We start from the raw sequence: 18,246 nt of genomic DNA, 5'->3' as shown, positions 1-18,246 counted from the left end.
GATACAACCCTGATCGTGCATTTGTTTTGTCATCAGCGTTAATACATAATTACGTGATTAATTTGAATATATGTTATCCGCCTGTTGAGAAGACAATTCTTGCTTATAACCACGCAGGGCATGACACGCCCTAGAGACATCCATGTTGACGGAGCAGTACATCACTACTGAACGATCCGCTACTTTTGCATCCGATGTGTCATGAAATCTCTTTAAAGGGGGCATACATGAAAATGAAAAACTTAATAATTCAGAATTCAAATTTAAATGAGTATGTTGAAGAATTACATCAACGCTAGTAGCCTAATGCATAAAATGTACGCCTTTTCTCGACTTACCGAGAGTTCGTTATATGCTTGTTCCGATCCTGGGCCCTGTTTCACAAAACTCTCGTAAGCCTAAGATGTCGTAACTTTTCTCGTAGCTCTCGTTCCTGGCATACTGTAACATAGGAGGTGCAAATGCTACGAGAAAAGTTACGAGATCTTAGGCTTACGAGAGTTTTGTGAAACGGGGCCCTGTAATAGCGTATCAGCCCTCTTTTTTGAAATACCGATAGCTCACTGTTTTAAGACTTCGGGTCAACGGTATTTGTTACATATTTTATGTGCTTTCATATTGATATTCCCAGATTTCAGGGTGCTCGCAGAGTCTGACTGGCACACCTTGTCACACCTTGCTCATGATATCAGTCAGTGGTCGAGTATAGAATGTTTACATGTCTTCTGACGCAGCTGTATAAAGAGGTGGCACACAGTCGTCTACACTGCTTACAGTGCAACTGGGCGTTTTGGTAGCCTGATGGTTAAAGCGTCCTCCTGTCACGCCGAAGTCCTTGGTTCGATTCCACATATGAGCAATTGTGTGGTGCCCATTTCCGGTGTCCCCCGCCGGACATAACTAAATGCAGCGTAAAGTTCTCACTCACTACACTGTAGCCGCGTTGAAGAAGTAACAAGTGGTATGATAAAGCTTCGAAAGTTATATCAGTTATAACACACACACACAAACACACACACACACACGTAAACACACGCACGTACACACTTACACACACACGCACACTTACACACGCGTGTATACGTGCGTGTGTAAGAGTGCCCATTCCACAGATTATGCGGAGAGGATGATTCGTAATCCATCCATCCATCAATCCATCCATCCCACAGGAAATCGACGTTTCGAGATTAAGACTGTTGAAATCGGGTCAAGAAGACATTTTTTTCCATTTAATTAATCAGCAACCCTACGCTACAGTTTACGTGGATGTCAATTTAATTTTTTATCAAAGTATTCAGAGCCACATGACACTTTCAAACAGTCCCATGAGTACCGAAACAACCATCATCGTGCTGTCGGCGACGCAAGCCACCTACCGACAGCGGACTGTTGACATCATGCAGAGATCACGATCTTGGAAACCGGCGTCAAGAACGTTAAGTTGTCAATCCTGACATTTTAAGTGCACTTGCCCTCATGGCACAACGTTACAACACTAGCTCGATGTACAATGTCGGATTTCAGCTCGATGATGTCAGTTGGAGCCACTATTACAATGCAATAGACGTAGAAGTACACGACGTAAGTGACCATCGAGATTTAATTATAGTGTAGGGGAGATGGATGTTTGCTGTCTGGACAAGGATTCCGCTTTACAGTAGTGTGTGACTAGACGTTTTGGCGCAACGTTTTATCTCAGTTACATTGCGACAGGATGTTGGACAAAATCACTAAAAGGTACATTGAACTGACGTTTACAGCTTTTGTTAAATTTGGTTATATCCATTTTAGAACGTATAATGTGATTGAGTAGATATGATTTTACGTCGTCTTTGGGAACAGTAGCAGCACGGGGGACACCAGAAATGGGCTTAACACATGGGCTGTACAACTCGTATGAGCCACTCCCCATGACATGACATGAAATCATATGAAAGCGCTTATAATTTCTCAGTTAAAGAGTTAATGCCATAATGCAAAGCGTACCATATACTACATAGGGCAAACAAGCATAACGAGTAGTATGATTCCGACAAAGAATCAATGTGGAGATGTGGCCGTGACGAGAAACGCCCCAGATAAAAGATATAGATATCGACATGACGAGTAACATGTCCTAAATAGAAGATATAGATATCGACATGACGAGTAACATGTCCTAGATAGAAGATATAGATATCGACATGACGACTGACATGTCCTAAATAGAAGATATAGATATCGACATGACGAGTAACATGTCCTAGATAGAAGATGTAGATATCGACATGACGACTGACATGTCCTAGATAGAAGATATAGATATCGACATGACGAGTGACATGTCCTAGATAGAAGATATAGATATCGACATGACGAGTGACATGTCCTAGATAGAAGATATAGATATCGACATGACGAGTGACATGTCCTAGATAGAAGATGTAGATATCGACATGACGAGTGACATGTCCTAGATAGAAGATATAGATATCGACATGACGAGTAACATGTCCTAGATAGAAGATGTAGATATCGACATGATGACTGACATGTCCTAGATAGAAGATATAGATATCGACATGACGAGTAACATGTCCTAGATAGAAGATGTAGATATCGACATGACGAGTGACATGTCCTAGATAGAAGATATAGATATCGACATGACGAGTGACATGTCCTAGATAGAAGATATAGATATCATCATGACGAGTGACATGTCCTAAATAGAAGATATAGATATCGACATGACGAGTAACATGTCCTAAATAGAAGATATAGATATCGACATGACGAGTAACATGTCCTAAATAGAAGATATAGATATCGACATGACGAGTAACATGTCCTAGATAGAAGATATAGATATCGACATGACGACTGACATGTCCTAGATAGAAGATATAGATATCGACATGACGAGTGACATGTCCTAGATAGAAGATATACATATCATCATGACGAGTGACATGTCCTAGATAGAAGATATAGATGTCAACATGAGAGTAACATGTCCTAGATAGAAGATATAGATGTCAACATGAGAGTAACATGTCCTAGATAGAAGATATAGATATCGACATGACGAGTAACATGTCCTAGATAGAAGATATAGATATCGACATGACGAGTAACATGTCCTAGATAGAAGATATAGATGTCAACATGAGAGTAACATGTCCTAGATAGAAGATATAGATATCGACATGACGAGTGACATGTCCTAGATAGAAGATATAGATGTCAACATGAGAGTAACATGTCCTAGATAGAAGATATAGATGTCAACATGAGAGTAACATGTCCTAGATAGAAGATATAGATATCGACATGACGAGAAACATGTCCTAGATAGAAGATATAGATGTCAACATGAGAGTAACATGTCCTAGATAGAAGATATAGATATCGACATGACGAGTAACATGTCCTAGATAGAAGATATAGATGTCAACATGAGACTAACATGTCCTAGATAGAAGATATAGATATCGACATGAGAGTAACATGTCCTAGATAGAAGATATAGATGTCTACATGAGAGTAACATGTCCTAGATAGAAGATATAGTTATCGACATGACGAGTAACATGTCCTAGATAGAAGATATAGATATCGACATGACGAGTAACATGCCCCAGATATATGACATAACCATTGATACAAATTTATGAGACATGAATTCTTATAACAGGATGGCTTCATCCACGGGGCGTGTGCTCCACCCACCTTGTGGACACACAGTCACATGTGTGATAGCCTATGATTTACATTTACAGCTTGACTGATCACCACACAATACAACGACACTACACAACCATGCGTCAGTCTCAACTGCTCGACATCCAGACCATGGTGTCTCAAGGTCACGTGGATTTTCATCAACGTTCACGTCATCTTTGCGTTTGCGTTGTGGTCACTTGTCACCGGCATCGCAATGTTAATGTCATGAGAAGCGAGACCTTGCCGTTTAAACAATAATAGTACCGTTTATCATGAAAATTGTATCACATTCATTCCGTGTTACACCTGTCAAATCTGACAATTTATTGTGAAGACGTGGTGATTAATCATGGTTATGTAATGGCGATTCAACATCAAGTGGCAGAGGATGCCGGCATGCACATAAAAACTAGGAATGCCTTTGAGTAAAACTCCCTGTCATAGGAACGAAGTGTTATGAAACGTTAAACAGATTCACGACCTTTTCATGCATGTCAACATTGGTACAGCCAATTTAAACAAAGACCCACATTGTTTCTTTTTAGAAGGCGTTCTGCGTTTTGATATAACGTGACATTAAAAAAGATGTCAATCAATTTCCAAACCTTGAAGATGACTGGAGTCGAGTGGAACATAACTTCAAGGGATGACCTTGCCAGTTTTTACATCACCAGTCTATCCTGACGTGCCTTGCAGAATCTTGACTCGATGATAACGAGACACCCTAACCCAAGCATTCATAACTCTTAGGTCATGTTAACCCTAACCCTGTACATCGATGATGTCGGGTTACCTCAAACCCTGTAGATAGGTGAAATCGAGTTAATACAAGATCTGTATCCTGATAAAGTCGACATACCTCTAACCCCTGTAGATAGATGAGGTCGACACCTGGATATCAATGACGTTATCCCAAAGCTGGTCGACCGATGTAGTCGACTTATCCCTAACCCTCTAGATGGATTAGGTCGACTTACCCCTAACACTCTAGATAGATTAGGTCGACTTACCCCTAACACTCTAGATAGATTAGGTCGACTTACCCCTAACACTCCAGACAGATTAGGTCGACTTACCCCTAATACTTTAGATAGAAGAATTTGAGTTAACCCTGTAGCTCGACAAGGGCGAGTTACCTCAAACTGTGTAGATTTTGATGACGTCGACTTAGGCCTAATAATGTATTTGGATGAGGGCGAGTTATCCCTCACCTTGTAGATCGATGGGGTCGGTTTATCCCTAAGCCTGTAGATCGATGAGACAGAGTTACCCCAAGATCTGTTGATTGATGGGGACGAGTTACCCTCAACCCTGTAGATAAATGGGTCGCGTTATCCCTAACCCTGTAGATCGATGAGACAGAGTTACCCCAAGATCTGTTGATTGATGGGGACGAGTTACCCTCAACCCTGTAGATAAATGGGTCGCGTTTTCCCTAACCCTGTAGATCGATGAGACAGAGTTACCCCAAGATCTGTTGATTGATGGGGACGAGTTACCCTCAACCCTGTAGATAAATGGGTCGCGTTATCCCTAACCCTGTAGATCGATGAGACAGAGTTACCCCAAGATCTGTTGATTGATGGGGACGAGTTACCCTCAACCCTGTAGATAAATGGGTCGCGTTATCCCTAACCCTGTAGACCGATGAGGGTAACTTACCCCGAGCTTATAGATCGATGAGGTGGAGCTACCCTTATTCATCTATTAGGTAGACTTCGCCTTTACCCCAAAGATCGATGATATGCATCAATAGCTTACCAATCGATAAACCATTTGTGCACTTTTAATTAGGGCTGAAGACTGTTAATGAGGCGATATATTTCACTTAGCGGCACAGGTGGCACAAGGCATGTTTGAAGAGTGTCACTCCAATATTCCGCGGTACATGTTAGAGCAGGTACTCCAGACTAAATGTGGTCCCGGTAAGGCATTGCTGGTTGTGTGTACAGGTCATCGTGACACAGCTGGGATATAGGTGACTGCGGCATAAACAACATTCACCCCCCTCATACCGACAGACATGGACCGTGAAGGTGACCAGGATCTGACCAACTGGCATGTCTGTTTGTGTAGAGGGAGTTTTTGCGCATATAAATATCACCACATATAAGTCGACAGAACATATCCATGACCAGGGTCTGACTACAGTGACATCGTTGTACGTTTATCAATAACACCACAGTTCTACAATGTTAAGTCGACAGAACACATCCATGGCCAGGGTCTGACCACAGTGGCATCGTTGTACATATATGAGTAACACAAAATCTCAACAATATTAAGTCGACAAAACACTTCTATTGCCAGGTCCCGCATTCTCATTCCGTGAGTATCAATTGCTCTAAAGAACGGGGCCAATCATGAGTAATGAGCTATACCAACAATCGTCAAGGTAATATGAAGACACATGGAGGAGAGTTGACACGACATTAGTGCTTTGTCAAGACAACATTGTGTACTAAAAATGTCATCATGCAAATCCACATAATGGGTATAGTAACTGGCAAAAATACGGAAAGACCTTGACCTGTGTTGCTTGTTCCATCAGCATTTCTTTACAGACGCTGACTGTGAGCCCCACTCCGCGTTAAATGAACAGCCATTATATTACGATTTCAACGCATTGCTTCGTTTGTGCAACCGACGTCCTAGAAATAATGCGTTTTCGCTCAGCAAATTATTTACATCAGTAATGATGTTATGGCCATATATGTTCACATTTATCTGGTGTCGACACCTATATCGAATGTATTTAATACCTGTATCGATCAACATAGGAACCTGTTTTCTGAATCAGAGATGTAACTGGAGTTGTCGGGGGACGGGTGGGGTGGACATGTTAGTGCGGGGTTGTGGTGGGGGTGGGGGGTGGGGGTGGGGTGGAATTTGGGAATGGGCGTTGAGGGTTAGGGGTTCAGTAATAGTCCATAAATATCACTGCGAGTGATAATAGAAATATTCCCAATACTTTGAATGTAACTTAAGTAGGGTATTATTCTCACAACTCTCCATTCCTTAAAATAGTGTGCGGAGCGTCATAGGCACATTATTCCTAAGGAATGGAGAGTTGCATGGAAAGAGTTACACTCTACAGAGTGATCTGGGTTAGAATTGGTCTTCAGCAACTCCCAATGCTTGTCGTAAGATGGCAACTTGCGGGATCGGGCGGTCATTAATGCTGATTTGCTTGCCACATGTCATCGTACCTCAGTTGCGTTGATAGATTCTCATGATGTTGATCACTGGACTGTCTGGTCTAGACTCGATTATTTACAGACCTGCGTCACCCAACTTGCTAAGTGCGTTGTTAACGGACGCTATAACCGGTATGGTACCCCATCGCTCAGATGCGCCAAAGCTGAGTTGAGTTGAGGTGAGCGTGCGTGTGTGCGTGCGTGCGTGCGTGCGTGCGTGCGTGCGAGATTGCGTTCATATACTTGTCGCTAATAATGTCTGTGTTTTAGTGAAAGGCCATGGTATAGATACCATACTCAGGATACCCTATCCAAGTTACCCATTTCGTTTTATCACTTAAAAGCAGAGCATTCCTTGACCCGGTCAAGGATCGAACCCGGAGCTGCCGCTCTCTGACTGACACTACTAGACCACGAAGTCGGTTATACAATGCAAGCATAGGTCTAATATAGGTTTGTCAACAAAGCCAGGATAAGGAGCGAAAGCACCACCTTAAATGTGACCTGGTCGAGAATCAAACCCGGACCTTCCGCTCTCTGCCAGACACTTCATCTACTAGGCTAGGAGTCTGCTGTACAATGTAAACAAATCATAGGTCAAATATAGGTTCGTCAACATGACCAGGATAAGGAGCGACCAACTGGATAGGGTTGGAAGCATGCTTTCAGCATGGATATAATTATCGCCGTTTCAGAACATAATACTGGAACATTATGCGCTTTATTTGAGAACTATTGAACGAACACAATACTGAGACCAGAGTAAACAGTCGATGTCGGACCACTGTTCCGTATTATTCTGGAGTAAATGCCATGTGTTTGTGCGAAAATCTAACAAAGGATACTTCCACACAGTTTGGTAAATAACACCTTTATTAAAGGTTTCGAAAAGATTGCATAAGTCGGGCTTCAATGTTTTCTTTTGAACTAAGACTCAATGACGCGTGTGGCCTAGTAGAGTGTAGAAAGTTCGAGAAAGTTTGCTCCACAGTATCCAATATCAATTGTAGTTAACGACGTATGTTAACAATATTAATGCAGCTACTGCAGTTACCATATTCCCCCCTCACTTGTCCCTCATTTAATATGAGGTTTTCCGCGTGTCACTACTTGGGGCTAATGCCTGCTTCACATTTGGCATGCGATGAGTCTACGGTGTTCATAAACTGCCCGTAGCTCCTTTTCCGTGCAGTGGCAGACGGCGGTACGAACGATTTTAGCACGATTCTACGGACGCCGTTGCCTCAGGATTTTGTCGAATTGGAAAAAAATGTACATGGTATCGCACAAAAGCTTACGAGGTTTTAGTTCCAAAAGCCGCACGGTAGCTGCACGATCGCCACGACGCCGCATGGGCTCCGTACGATGTCCGTGCTGTAGCTGCGGAGACCGGACGCCTACGGAAACCGCACGATTTCTGTACGATTTCTGTGCTGCCTTCAAGGCTGTCCCCAGGGAACCGCACGATTTCTGTGCTGCCTCCAAGGCTGTCCCCAGGAAAACCGTATGATTTCTGTGCTGCCTCCAAGGCTGTCCCCAGGGAACCGCACGATTTCTGTGCTGCCTCCAAGGCTGTCCCCAGGAAATCCGCACGACTTCTGTGCTGCCTCCAAAGCTGTCCCCAGGAAAACCGCACGATTTCTGTGCTTCCTCCAAGGCTGTCCCCAGGGAAACCGAACGATTTCTGTACGATTTCTGTGCTTCCTCCAAAGCTGTCTCCAAACAAATCGCACGATGTCCAAAAACAAAGTGGACACAAACGTTGTAGCCTACGGTCCATGATGTCGAAAATATCGTACGGAAAATCGTAGATTACGTCATCGTTAGACTTCCATGGTAAAAGTGATCCAGGTCTACGTGCGGCTATTAAAAGGCGTTCAATGTTTGATGTTGTCCAGTGGATTTTCATATCTACATTTGCTTGTGAAGAATCATGCACCTTTTATACTGACGTAAGAATTTCTTACTCAGTCCTTTACCCATAAATACGTAAACTGTAGACTGATATAGCAGGTTTGGGAAAAACATGATGGCGGCCGCTTTTTGCTTTTATCTATTATTCTATTTTCCCACATTACATACGTGACGATCCGGACTAGGAAAGGTCTTAAGCAACCCACATTTGTCATACAGGGCGAGTAGCAGGATCGGGTGGTCAATCGGTAACTTGGTTCATACATGTCATCGTATTGCAGGTGCGTAGATCGATGCCCGTACTGTTGATCATTGGATTGCTCGGTTCAGATTCGATAATTTATAGAAAACCGCCTTATAGCTGTTGTATGATAACCATTAAGCAAACAAACCTGTTTTACTTTGGATGAAAGTAAGAGATAAGAGAATAAGGAAAAGCGTAAGATAATCTACGTAAAAACTGCTTTGAGGAACTAGCCCAAGACCAATACAAAATTACAAATGTACTGAACAGCAGAAAGGCACCTTCGAAAAAAATGAAATCTCATAAAAGTATACATTCACGTTTACGTCTATTGTTCAAATTCTGGACAAAAATCCAGGATTGCTTCATTTGCTGGTCAGTATAGAAAAAATAACAACTCAACTGATTGTCCCTGGGTATAACAAGATTAAAGACTCATTCTCATTCTTGATAAATCTGTCTGGCTGCCATTCTAAATCATGTCTTGTCACGACAGTTATCGGTCACTGTAAACTGCGTATCAGACAAACCAACTTGTCAAGAACACGTCAATCTCATTACAACAGAGTACCATTAAAGCCTGACTTCTAAGGCAGGTTACTTTAGTCTGACATCCAATACAATCAAGTCGAAATCTCCCTGTCCATCTTTCCAGTCAACCAGCCTCCCGTCGGAACTGAGTGCTCACCAGAACCACACATGACAATGATGTGTCACATCTGACAACGGTCATGACAACCGCTCTCATCAGTGAAGGAGAGGCATTTACCTCACACATAGCCAACATACCTTCACACACCGTAATTGTCCATGTTATGTAATGACGAGCATGCAAGTATGTCTGTGTTTTAACAAGTGTGGAAGGCAAGTGTCCTTCCATTGCCGAGGGCTGACTGTCTGTCTCGTGTGTTAATCACTGTCTGATCAATCATATTCTCCTCCAGGTGTCCGAGTGATATCTATGTGAAATATTAACACTGGCAGTGAGTTTCGTTTTACGCCGTGTTTAGCAATATTTCATCAATAACACGACAGGGGACAACAGAAATAAGCTGAAAACATTGTACCTATGTTGGAATCGAACCCGGGTCTTCGGCGTGACGGGCGAACGCTCTAACCACTTTGCTAGCTCATTTGGAAATATCATACAAATATGCAAATGAAGCAGATGAAATTGATATCGTTATAGATATGTTGCGCGTGTCTTAATCACAATGAAAATAATGTCGCAAATGTCGAAAGCTCTTGCTGTAGAAAAAATGCCAAGACGGAGATATGCTTCACATTTGTCCAGGTGGATATATTCATATTGTGACAACGCAATATTACTCTTTTCAGATCTTGTAGAGGGTCGTTTATGTAGGCCTTACTGACCCACCTTCACATATATACTCCGCGTCAATATTTATGGGTCACCTCGGTATCTTGGGTACCAAACATTAACATACGCCACCTGTAGATCTGAGCATGTTGCAAATGTGATTAACAGCTGAAGAATATCTTCTTCACGCCAACGTCACACGTCCAGGAAACTGGAGACGTGAACACCGATACACAAACAAAGAAAAAAGCAGGGTTGAAGGGGCGGAAAGGACAGAATAAAGCTATACTGAAATCCATTCGAACAAAACCAGTAGTGTTGCGCATATAGCAGTGACTGAGTAAGTCTGTTTTTACTTTTCACAATATTCTACCAATACCACGGCGCGGGACACCAGAAATGAACTTCACACTGTGTATCCATACAGGAATCGAACCCGGGTCTTCGGCGTGAGGAGCGAACGTTTAACTACTAGGCTACCACATCGCCCCTCAAGATGTAGGAGCGGTTTAACGCCGCGCTTAGCCATATTCTAGCAATATCACGGCGCGAACCCCAGAAATGGACTTCACACAATATATCCATACAGGGATCGAACCCGGGCCTACGGCGTGACCAGCGAACACTTTTGATCATGTTCCAATTCTAGACCGATCTTTACTTCCTCGATGTCACATCATTTGGGGTCCTTCCTCTTAATTCCCGCAGAAACTACTGTTAATTTATCAAACAGAAATAACAAATATGTTCATGTAGAATCTGACTAGCTTGCTCCAAGAAACTTTGAGTTGGTTTGTGAAGTGAGTAACTTGCACTCACCTACCCAAACAAGTTTCCAACTGATTCGCTCATTTGATGAAGTTGGCATTTCACGTGAATACGGTGGATGAGGAACTTGTTTACCTGTCTCTCCGTTTACCACACATCAGGATCTATTCCGCATCTAGCATACATTAGAAGTCGGGTGTAAATTAGATCTTTAAAATGCGGCGTCATGTCCTGACGAGCAAGCAGGAAGGTTATGTCACGGTAACCTAGAGTAGAGTGTTAGGTTCACCCCACCATAGAGAAAGTCCGTCCATTTGGCGTCCGAATCTACATAATTTCTGACAAGAAATGTTAATACGGTTTTCGTTCAAAAGGTGGTGAGATAGCAAAGGGAATCATGCGTTCGTTTGTCACACCGAAGGCTCCGGTTTGATTCCTACTTGGGTACAAAGTGTGAAGCAGATTTCTGGTATTCACAGGCCGTGATGTACCAGACGTGAAATGACAAAGAGCTTTCTCGACTCAATCTCCCCCGTCGCTATGAAAATAACGACCCTGACGTGACAAGAAAAATACATTTTTCATCTCATGGCAGCTTGATCTTTCTTCATCTACATATATTAAAACATGTTTCCGAAGAGAAGTGACTCGATCTGTGTCATAGAATGTTTCACAGAATATTTCCAAGACTGTTAATGATAACGGGTTTTCATGCAGGATAGGAGTGGGGTTGAGTAGTCTAATGATTAAAGAGTTCGCTCGTCCTGCTGAAGACCCGGGTTCGATGTTAAACGTATTTATAGTGTCCCCCGCAGTGATATTGCTGGAATATTGATAAAAGCGGCATATCCATTTTACAATTTCAAATTGCCGAGAGATGCACTCGATTACAATGCCCTTTTGATGGACCGCTTCGTGAAATTATACCTTGCCCAAACATTCCATCTTCCATCCGGACACGATTTCCTTTGAATTTCTTAAGATGTCATCGGACTTTGAGACCAAAGCACAGACACTGATATGACCGACATTTCAAAGGCTTTTTGAGAAACATGTGACCTTTGACCTTGAAGGTGAACGTCAGTGTCCATCTCGCGGCCGGCAACCAATGGTAGTGCCACTGTCTTCGGGTTATTTCATATGTTGTCTGAGACAACACTGTCTGTCTCATTCTTCCCGTGACAACGTCCGATTTAGACCCCTTCACAAATGCTGTGTCAATATGCATTCAAATGCCGAAACCGTTGTTCTATTCTTGTGTCGAACGACCAAGGGATGTAGGTGACGCTGTTGAGGGGGTTCGGGGGTTCGACCAGCAGACGGCAGTTGAGGAAAAACAGAAGGAAGATGAGGTGACCTTTTCATCACACGAGCAGACGAGACAAGCAGACGATGGAAGCAGACGACACTGTAGTAATGACTTGGCCAACAGTGGTCAAGAGCGAGCTGAACTGACATGCATACGGGACAAAACATGACGACAGGCATTGTTTTAAACCTGCAAGCTATCTCTGATACTTAAACGATGGCATTTATTGTAGATATTATGTTTGTTTTAGTGTACTACTTGCTTAATCATGTCAACGATATTCAGGTTGTCAGATATATGCACACTATTTTGACACTGCCACGTGTTGGGAGAAACGTTTCCAATTCACGCCGACGACAAACCGGGCTATCCATCACTCCGCCCGAGTACAGGTCCAGGGGCATGTTTGTGTCGCCATGCCGTCAGCGGTCACGCTGGTGTATAAAATACTGTCGGAATGTTAGGCAAACGGTTGCGAAGTCCCATTATGAATGCAAAACGGCCGTCTTCTAACTTGGCACGAGATTCGCAACTTATATTTCCGGTTCTACGAGTTATTTTACTTATTTCAAGAAATTAGCTTCTCATATCTTAAAACACTGTTAAAGTGTTGGTATCAGAAATGCTTTTCTCACGTGTACACGTGTTTGGAACTGAAAATGGTCAATGGCGTGATGGTAAATTCCCTGCCTTCCAATAATGGGCGCGTGAGTGAGTTGGGTTTTACGCCTCTTTTAGCACTATTCTAGTAACATTGAGACAGGTGGCAACTGGCATGGGCTGCACACACTGTACCCATGGGGGGAATCGAACCTGGGTTTTCAACGCCTTAACCATCGGGGTACTCCACCCCCTCACCTGTAATGCTGCTGCTACTACTACTACTGCTGCTGTTGCTGCTACTACTACTACTACTACCGTTGTTGCTTAAATTGTTACTAAATCAAATGTTTATGCTGCTGCATCTGCTGTTACTGCTGCCACCACGTCTACACATACCACATATATTTCTGAGTAAACTACTACAACAACTGCAAATACTAATCCAGCTACGTCTACAACGACCACCACGTCATACATACCACCTACACCGACAGCCATGTGAACATATACTGAACTGGAAAAGAAACGCAAGTTTCGAAAAACTGAAATCTCATAACAGTAAGCGTTCACGTTTATTTCATTTATTAAAAAACTTTCTTTTGTTGTCAATATATTAGCTTTCAACCGCACAACTCAAAATGCACCACTGCAATATCGTCTGGTATTTGGTGTAAGCCGATATTATTTACAACAAAGGTATACATAATACATGCTGCCATAACTACCAAATACGACTGCTGGTTGTGTCTATGATCTTTAATCGCAGCGCACTCTCCATGTCCTTCTGACATTACGGACTATACCCGAATGGACGTCATCTGCACACAACTCCATACACACACAGGACATCTGCACCCGCAGGTACATTTGCACATGCGCACAAAATAGTCCTAGCAAGTGCGATGCTGCCATCTTTGTGAAACCCTCGATTTAATCATCCGTTGATTTATCGGCCAAGTGGATGGAGTAATGAGGAAGTGGACCAACCACCACGGGCGACCGGCTCTGATATATTATACCTGCCTCAAGACTTACGATGTGTATTTTATAAACAGACTGAGTGACTGGGCTTTGAAACAAAACGACATCACAAGGCATTGTCTCGGATATGACTACATAATGAGGCGGATGGAACGTGTACTCTAAATTTTTCGTGATCCATTAAGTGTTATACATTTCCCACATATTTTACGACGAGCTGTCGAGATGAAACTAAGGCGCTTATTTTTTTATTGCGTTGTTTACCTATCTGACACTAAGATTTTGAAACGAATCCAGGTTACTTTGTAAAATTATAGCCACGGGGTCTTAAATTCGCACAACACAACAAAATGTTCAGTCAGTTAGTGATTAAGGCTTTACGCCTTAACAATGATCCATCTATATCAGGGCGTTGGAGTCCTGATTTGTTTTCTCAAATTGTATCCCTTTGATGTATCGAACCTGGGTCTTCAGCGTGACGAACGAACGCTTTAACCACTAGGTTACCCCACCGCCCATATAAAATGTTCAACAAAGTGAGTGAGTGGGTGAGTTTAGTTTTACGCCGCACTTAGCAATATTCCCGCTATATGGCGGCGATTCTGGACCAGACAAACCAGTGAGAGTGAGCAATCAACAGCATGAGCATCGATCTGCGCAGCTGGGATCCGCTGACATGTGTCAACCAAATCAGCGAACCTGACCACCCGATCCCTTTAGTCGCCTCTTATGAGAAGCAAGCATGGCTTGCTGAGGTCTGTTCTACCCCGGACCACGGGTCTGTTCAACTAAGCCTGACAACGACAAGTGATCTGGGCCTTTAGATTTTCGAAGCTCTCTTAGAGCTAAGTTAGTCGTAAGTTAATGTTAATGTATGGCACTTACGACTATCTTAGCGATAGGGGAGCTTCCAAAATCTAAGCCCAGATGTGGATGACGTCGCCCAAACGTGAAATGTGGCCATGACGGATGTTATTCATGGCCTCTTCGCTCCTCCAACCTGTGTGTGTGTGTGGGGGGGAGGGGGGGGGGGGGTATATGGGGTGTGTGTGTGGGTGTGTGTGTGTCCCCTGAACTACCAAACAACATTCGACATACCTTAGCATATGACAATAACATCACGTGACAAATAGATACAATACATATCTATTTCCTTCTCCATTGCACTTTGCATCAAAAACAAAAAAGACTGTTGCTCTGATTTTATTTCTGATTTGTGCAGACCCGAAATCTTTGCGAAAAATGCGCTAAACCAACTTATATAAACAAGAAGAATTCCAGCACATAGCGAATAATGACAGGGCAGATGGATATTTCTTATCAGGTAAAGACCGTCAGGTAACAATACAACAGCCATAATATCACGGTCCATTCAAGCGTAATAATCTGTTCGGTCCAGTCTTGACCAGGTGTGTCCCGAGGTCAAACACAGACGCTGTGAAACCACAGCCTGGTCAAGACGGCGTGACTGATCTGCAGATAGCGGACACTCGATACCCCAGCCAACACCTACAATGTAATACAGGCCTGTGACCACGACAAGCCTTCTAGGGGAGGGAAGGTCCCAGGGTGTTCATAGAACGACTGGAGTGATCATGGGGGAGAAGGTCGCGCTGTTCATGGGAAAATGCTATTCTTGAATGGTTTCTAATCGATGTTCTTTGGGTGGACTGGGCTCTTGGATACAGGAGATACGGTCCCTGCTGAAGCTGGCTGTGGATTTGTGGGCAGGTGTACTCGGCAGGGTATGGGTTCAGGCATTACAGATGTTTTCGCGGTGGATACTTCGGGTAGGTCTCTGACACGTTTCTGTGCTTACTGACCCGAAACAAACTCACCTCGCATGAATAGCATGGGTCACCTCCGTGTTAACTGACCGACATACCCCCGATCCAATCATGTGTGAACGCCTTACATAAAGCGCATCGTCCATTGTTAAAAACATATTGATCGCGGCACACCTATTTGTCACAAATCGTCTATACTAAATAGTTATAGTGTCGCTTTTTATTTTTAAGAACATAAAACTAACAAAATAATAGACCAAACCACAAAGACGGATGGGAAGCGGTTTACTTGCTTGTCTTGGTTATGTAAAATCAAATAATTTCACATGCATGATAGTCCCTGAAACTGGTACTCAAACACCATAAAGATTGCAATAGAGTGATAACAGTAATACACATTAATATCGACAATAAAATACAACGTGAACGTACTGACAGCAAACAGTGCATCTTTGTCATTAAAGTTGACACTGCAGAGTGAACGATGTCTGTGATACAGCGACAGTTAACATTTATCATACAAATAAAAGCCACTTGAGAGAATTGTTCCGTTTAAGATGCCCCGTGGAGTCAATAGCATGTCCGATGCGTACCAAATGATAGATCAGTCAGAATTATGAATGTATCTAAGAGACGACTCCCCATGATGGATCATGATTAAGGGCAGACATTACTAAGACCTTAACAAGAAAAATTCAACTCCTGAGGTACACACTGCGAGTGACATCAGACATGCACAATTGCAAGGAGCGTTAAGGACTGACACGAGGCTTTAAAAAATGACACTTTAATTACAGACGCATATTTTCACGTTTATCTACATTATTACACAGAACAATACCATTTCTTCTGAAAGATAAGTTTTTTCTGCACACATTCAAGTCGGGATCAGTAAATACATATTGACTTTCTGGGAGATAGTTACTGATAATTACGTAAGACAGGTTAACTGCACGCAAGCGTCACGCCGTTACCGGTACTACGTTTAATACGTATGCGATAAAACAAAACTGTCTGGTCTTAAATTCGGTATTATGTAATACAAGATCGTCCCGATAACATGATCGAGCGTGCACACGTTGCTGGGAATTTAAACAATGCAATTGTATTGTTAATTGTCATGGGTGGTCAACCTTTTCTTCACAGAAGAGATATTTGTCACGAGGTTGTTGCCTTTCCGACAGTTTGCACGATATTACTGTTGAACTTCGTGGAAAGAATTTCTCGTGCAGATCTCTCTTTAATAACTTACGCAAAACCAAGCGCCTTTGAGTTCCACAGTCCAACAATTATATAAATACAGTACAGAGATCTGTGGTCTAAAAAAGTGGATTTATGAAATTAATCGTGACATGCTGTCATAAAGATATGATTATGAAACACGATGAATACTGCCAAATATATACATGTAAACAAAATTATTACAAATAAAGTACTGATACATGTTGTATATATAGTATATATTATTCAATCTCTTCTTATAGGGCAGGAGAAAAAGCTCCTCGTGCTAGGTGCGAAATTCACCAGGTGAGACATTGATACTGAAAACAAGCATATGTTGAGCACTACTTACCTCTAGTTGTGGGAACTGATACGAGACATCCCAAAAGCGGAATGACTAAAATCCAGTATTGTTCCATAATGCACAATCAGTGTCCCATGAACAAGAACATATCAGCGCACCTGAGTTCAGTGTTTACAAAAAGTCCTCCAATACTATATAGATGCTCCACACAGTCCTAAAGGCCTCGCTCAACTGACGCCCTGTGTATAACGAGAAGCGAGGCAAACGACTGCAGTGAGGCGTGGAGTGGCCTGGATTAGAAACGGTGTCAACCTCTCTCCCTCTCTCTCACCCCAGCCATTCACCAGTCCGTCTCTCCATCAGCGTGGTCATCGGCTATTTGTCGAATGTGGTTAAGAGAAAGCAGCACACAAATTAAGTTAACAATCGGCACGGGTGTTGCACAGAGCCAATAGGAATGCGTGACTTCTCACCATCCTTTGTTAAACTGACTCAAGGAGACAGTCGTCTCACCAAATCGCCGCGATATCTAATACAGTATAAAGCATATATTCTGCTTTTTGTAAAGTTCTGATTTTATTATTACATTACAAAATATAAATATCTTTACATTGTTCCACATATTATATATGTGTGGATGATAAGATATTTCTGCAGTAACAGAGTTGTCCCGGTCGCTGAAAGCATCTTTTAAAGACAACATATCACCCCAAGTTTGCTATGTTGTGTTCAACTGTCGTTGGGTTTTAGTGTGAAGTAATGCTGTGCTATGGTGTACTTATACCAGATTGTGTTGTTTACGGTTTGTGTCGGGCTATGTTGTTTTGTGTTTGGCGGTGCTGTTGCCTCGTGCTTTGGTGAATTACATCGACCAGTTTAGTGTTCCTATCTT

General features: G+C 42.6%; 1 protein-coding gene across 1 annotated transcript in view; it reads right to left on the bottom strand.

Annotated features, from left to right (window-relative positions):
• LOC137278296 (deleted in malignant brain tumors 1 protein-like) overlaps positions 1-17,699 on the bottom strand; it is an 84,555-nt gene extending 66,856 nt beyond the window's left edge. The window contains exon 1 of the mRNA XM_067810543.1: positions 17,403-17,699. Coding sequence (XP_067666644.1) covers positions 17,403-17,469 — 67 coding nt within the window. The 5' untranslated portion in view covers positions 17,470-17,699. The remainder of the gene's footprint in view (positions 1-17,402) is intronic.
• Positions 17,700-18,246: the final 547 nt, after the last annotated feature.

Source organism: Haliotis asinina, chromosome 3 (assembly GCF_037392515.1).
Source record: "Haliotis asinina isolate JCU_RB_2024 chromosome 3, JCU_Hal_asi_v2, whole genome shotgun sequence".
NCBI classification, from domain to species: domain Eukaryota; kingdom Metazoa; phylum Mollusca; class Gastropoda; order Lepetellida; family Haliotidae; genus Haliotis; species Haliotis asinina.
The sequence above is the reverse complement of the archived record's forward strand: the minus strand, read 5'-3'. Positions and strand labels throughout refer to the sequence as shown.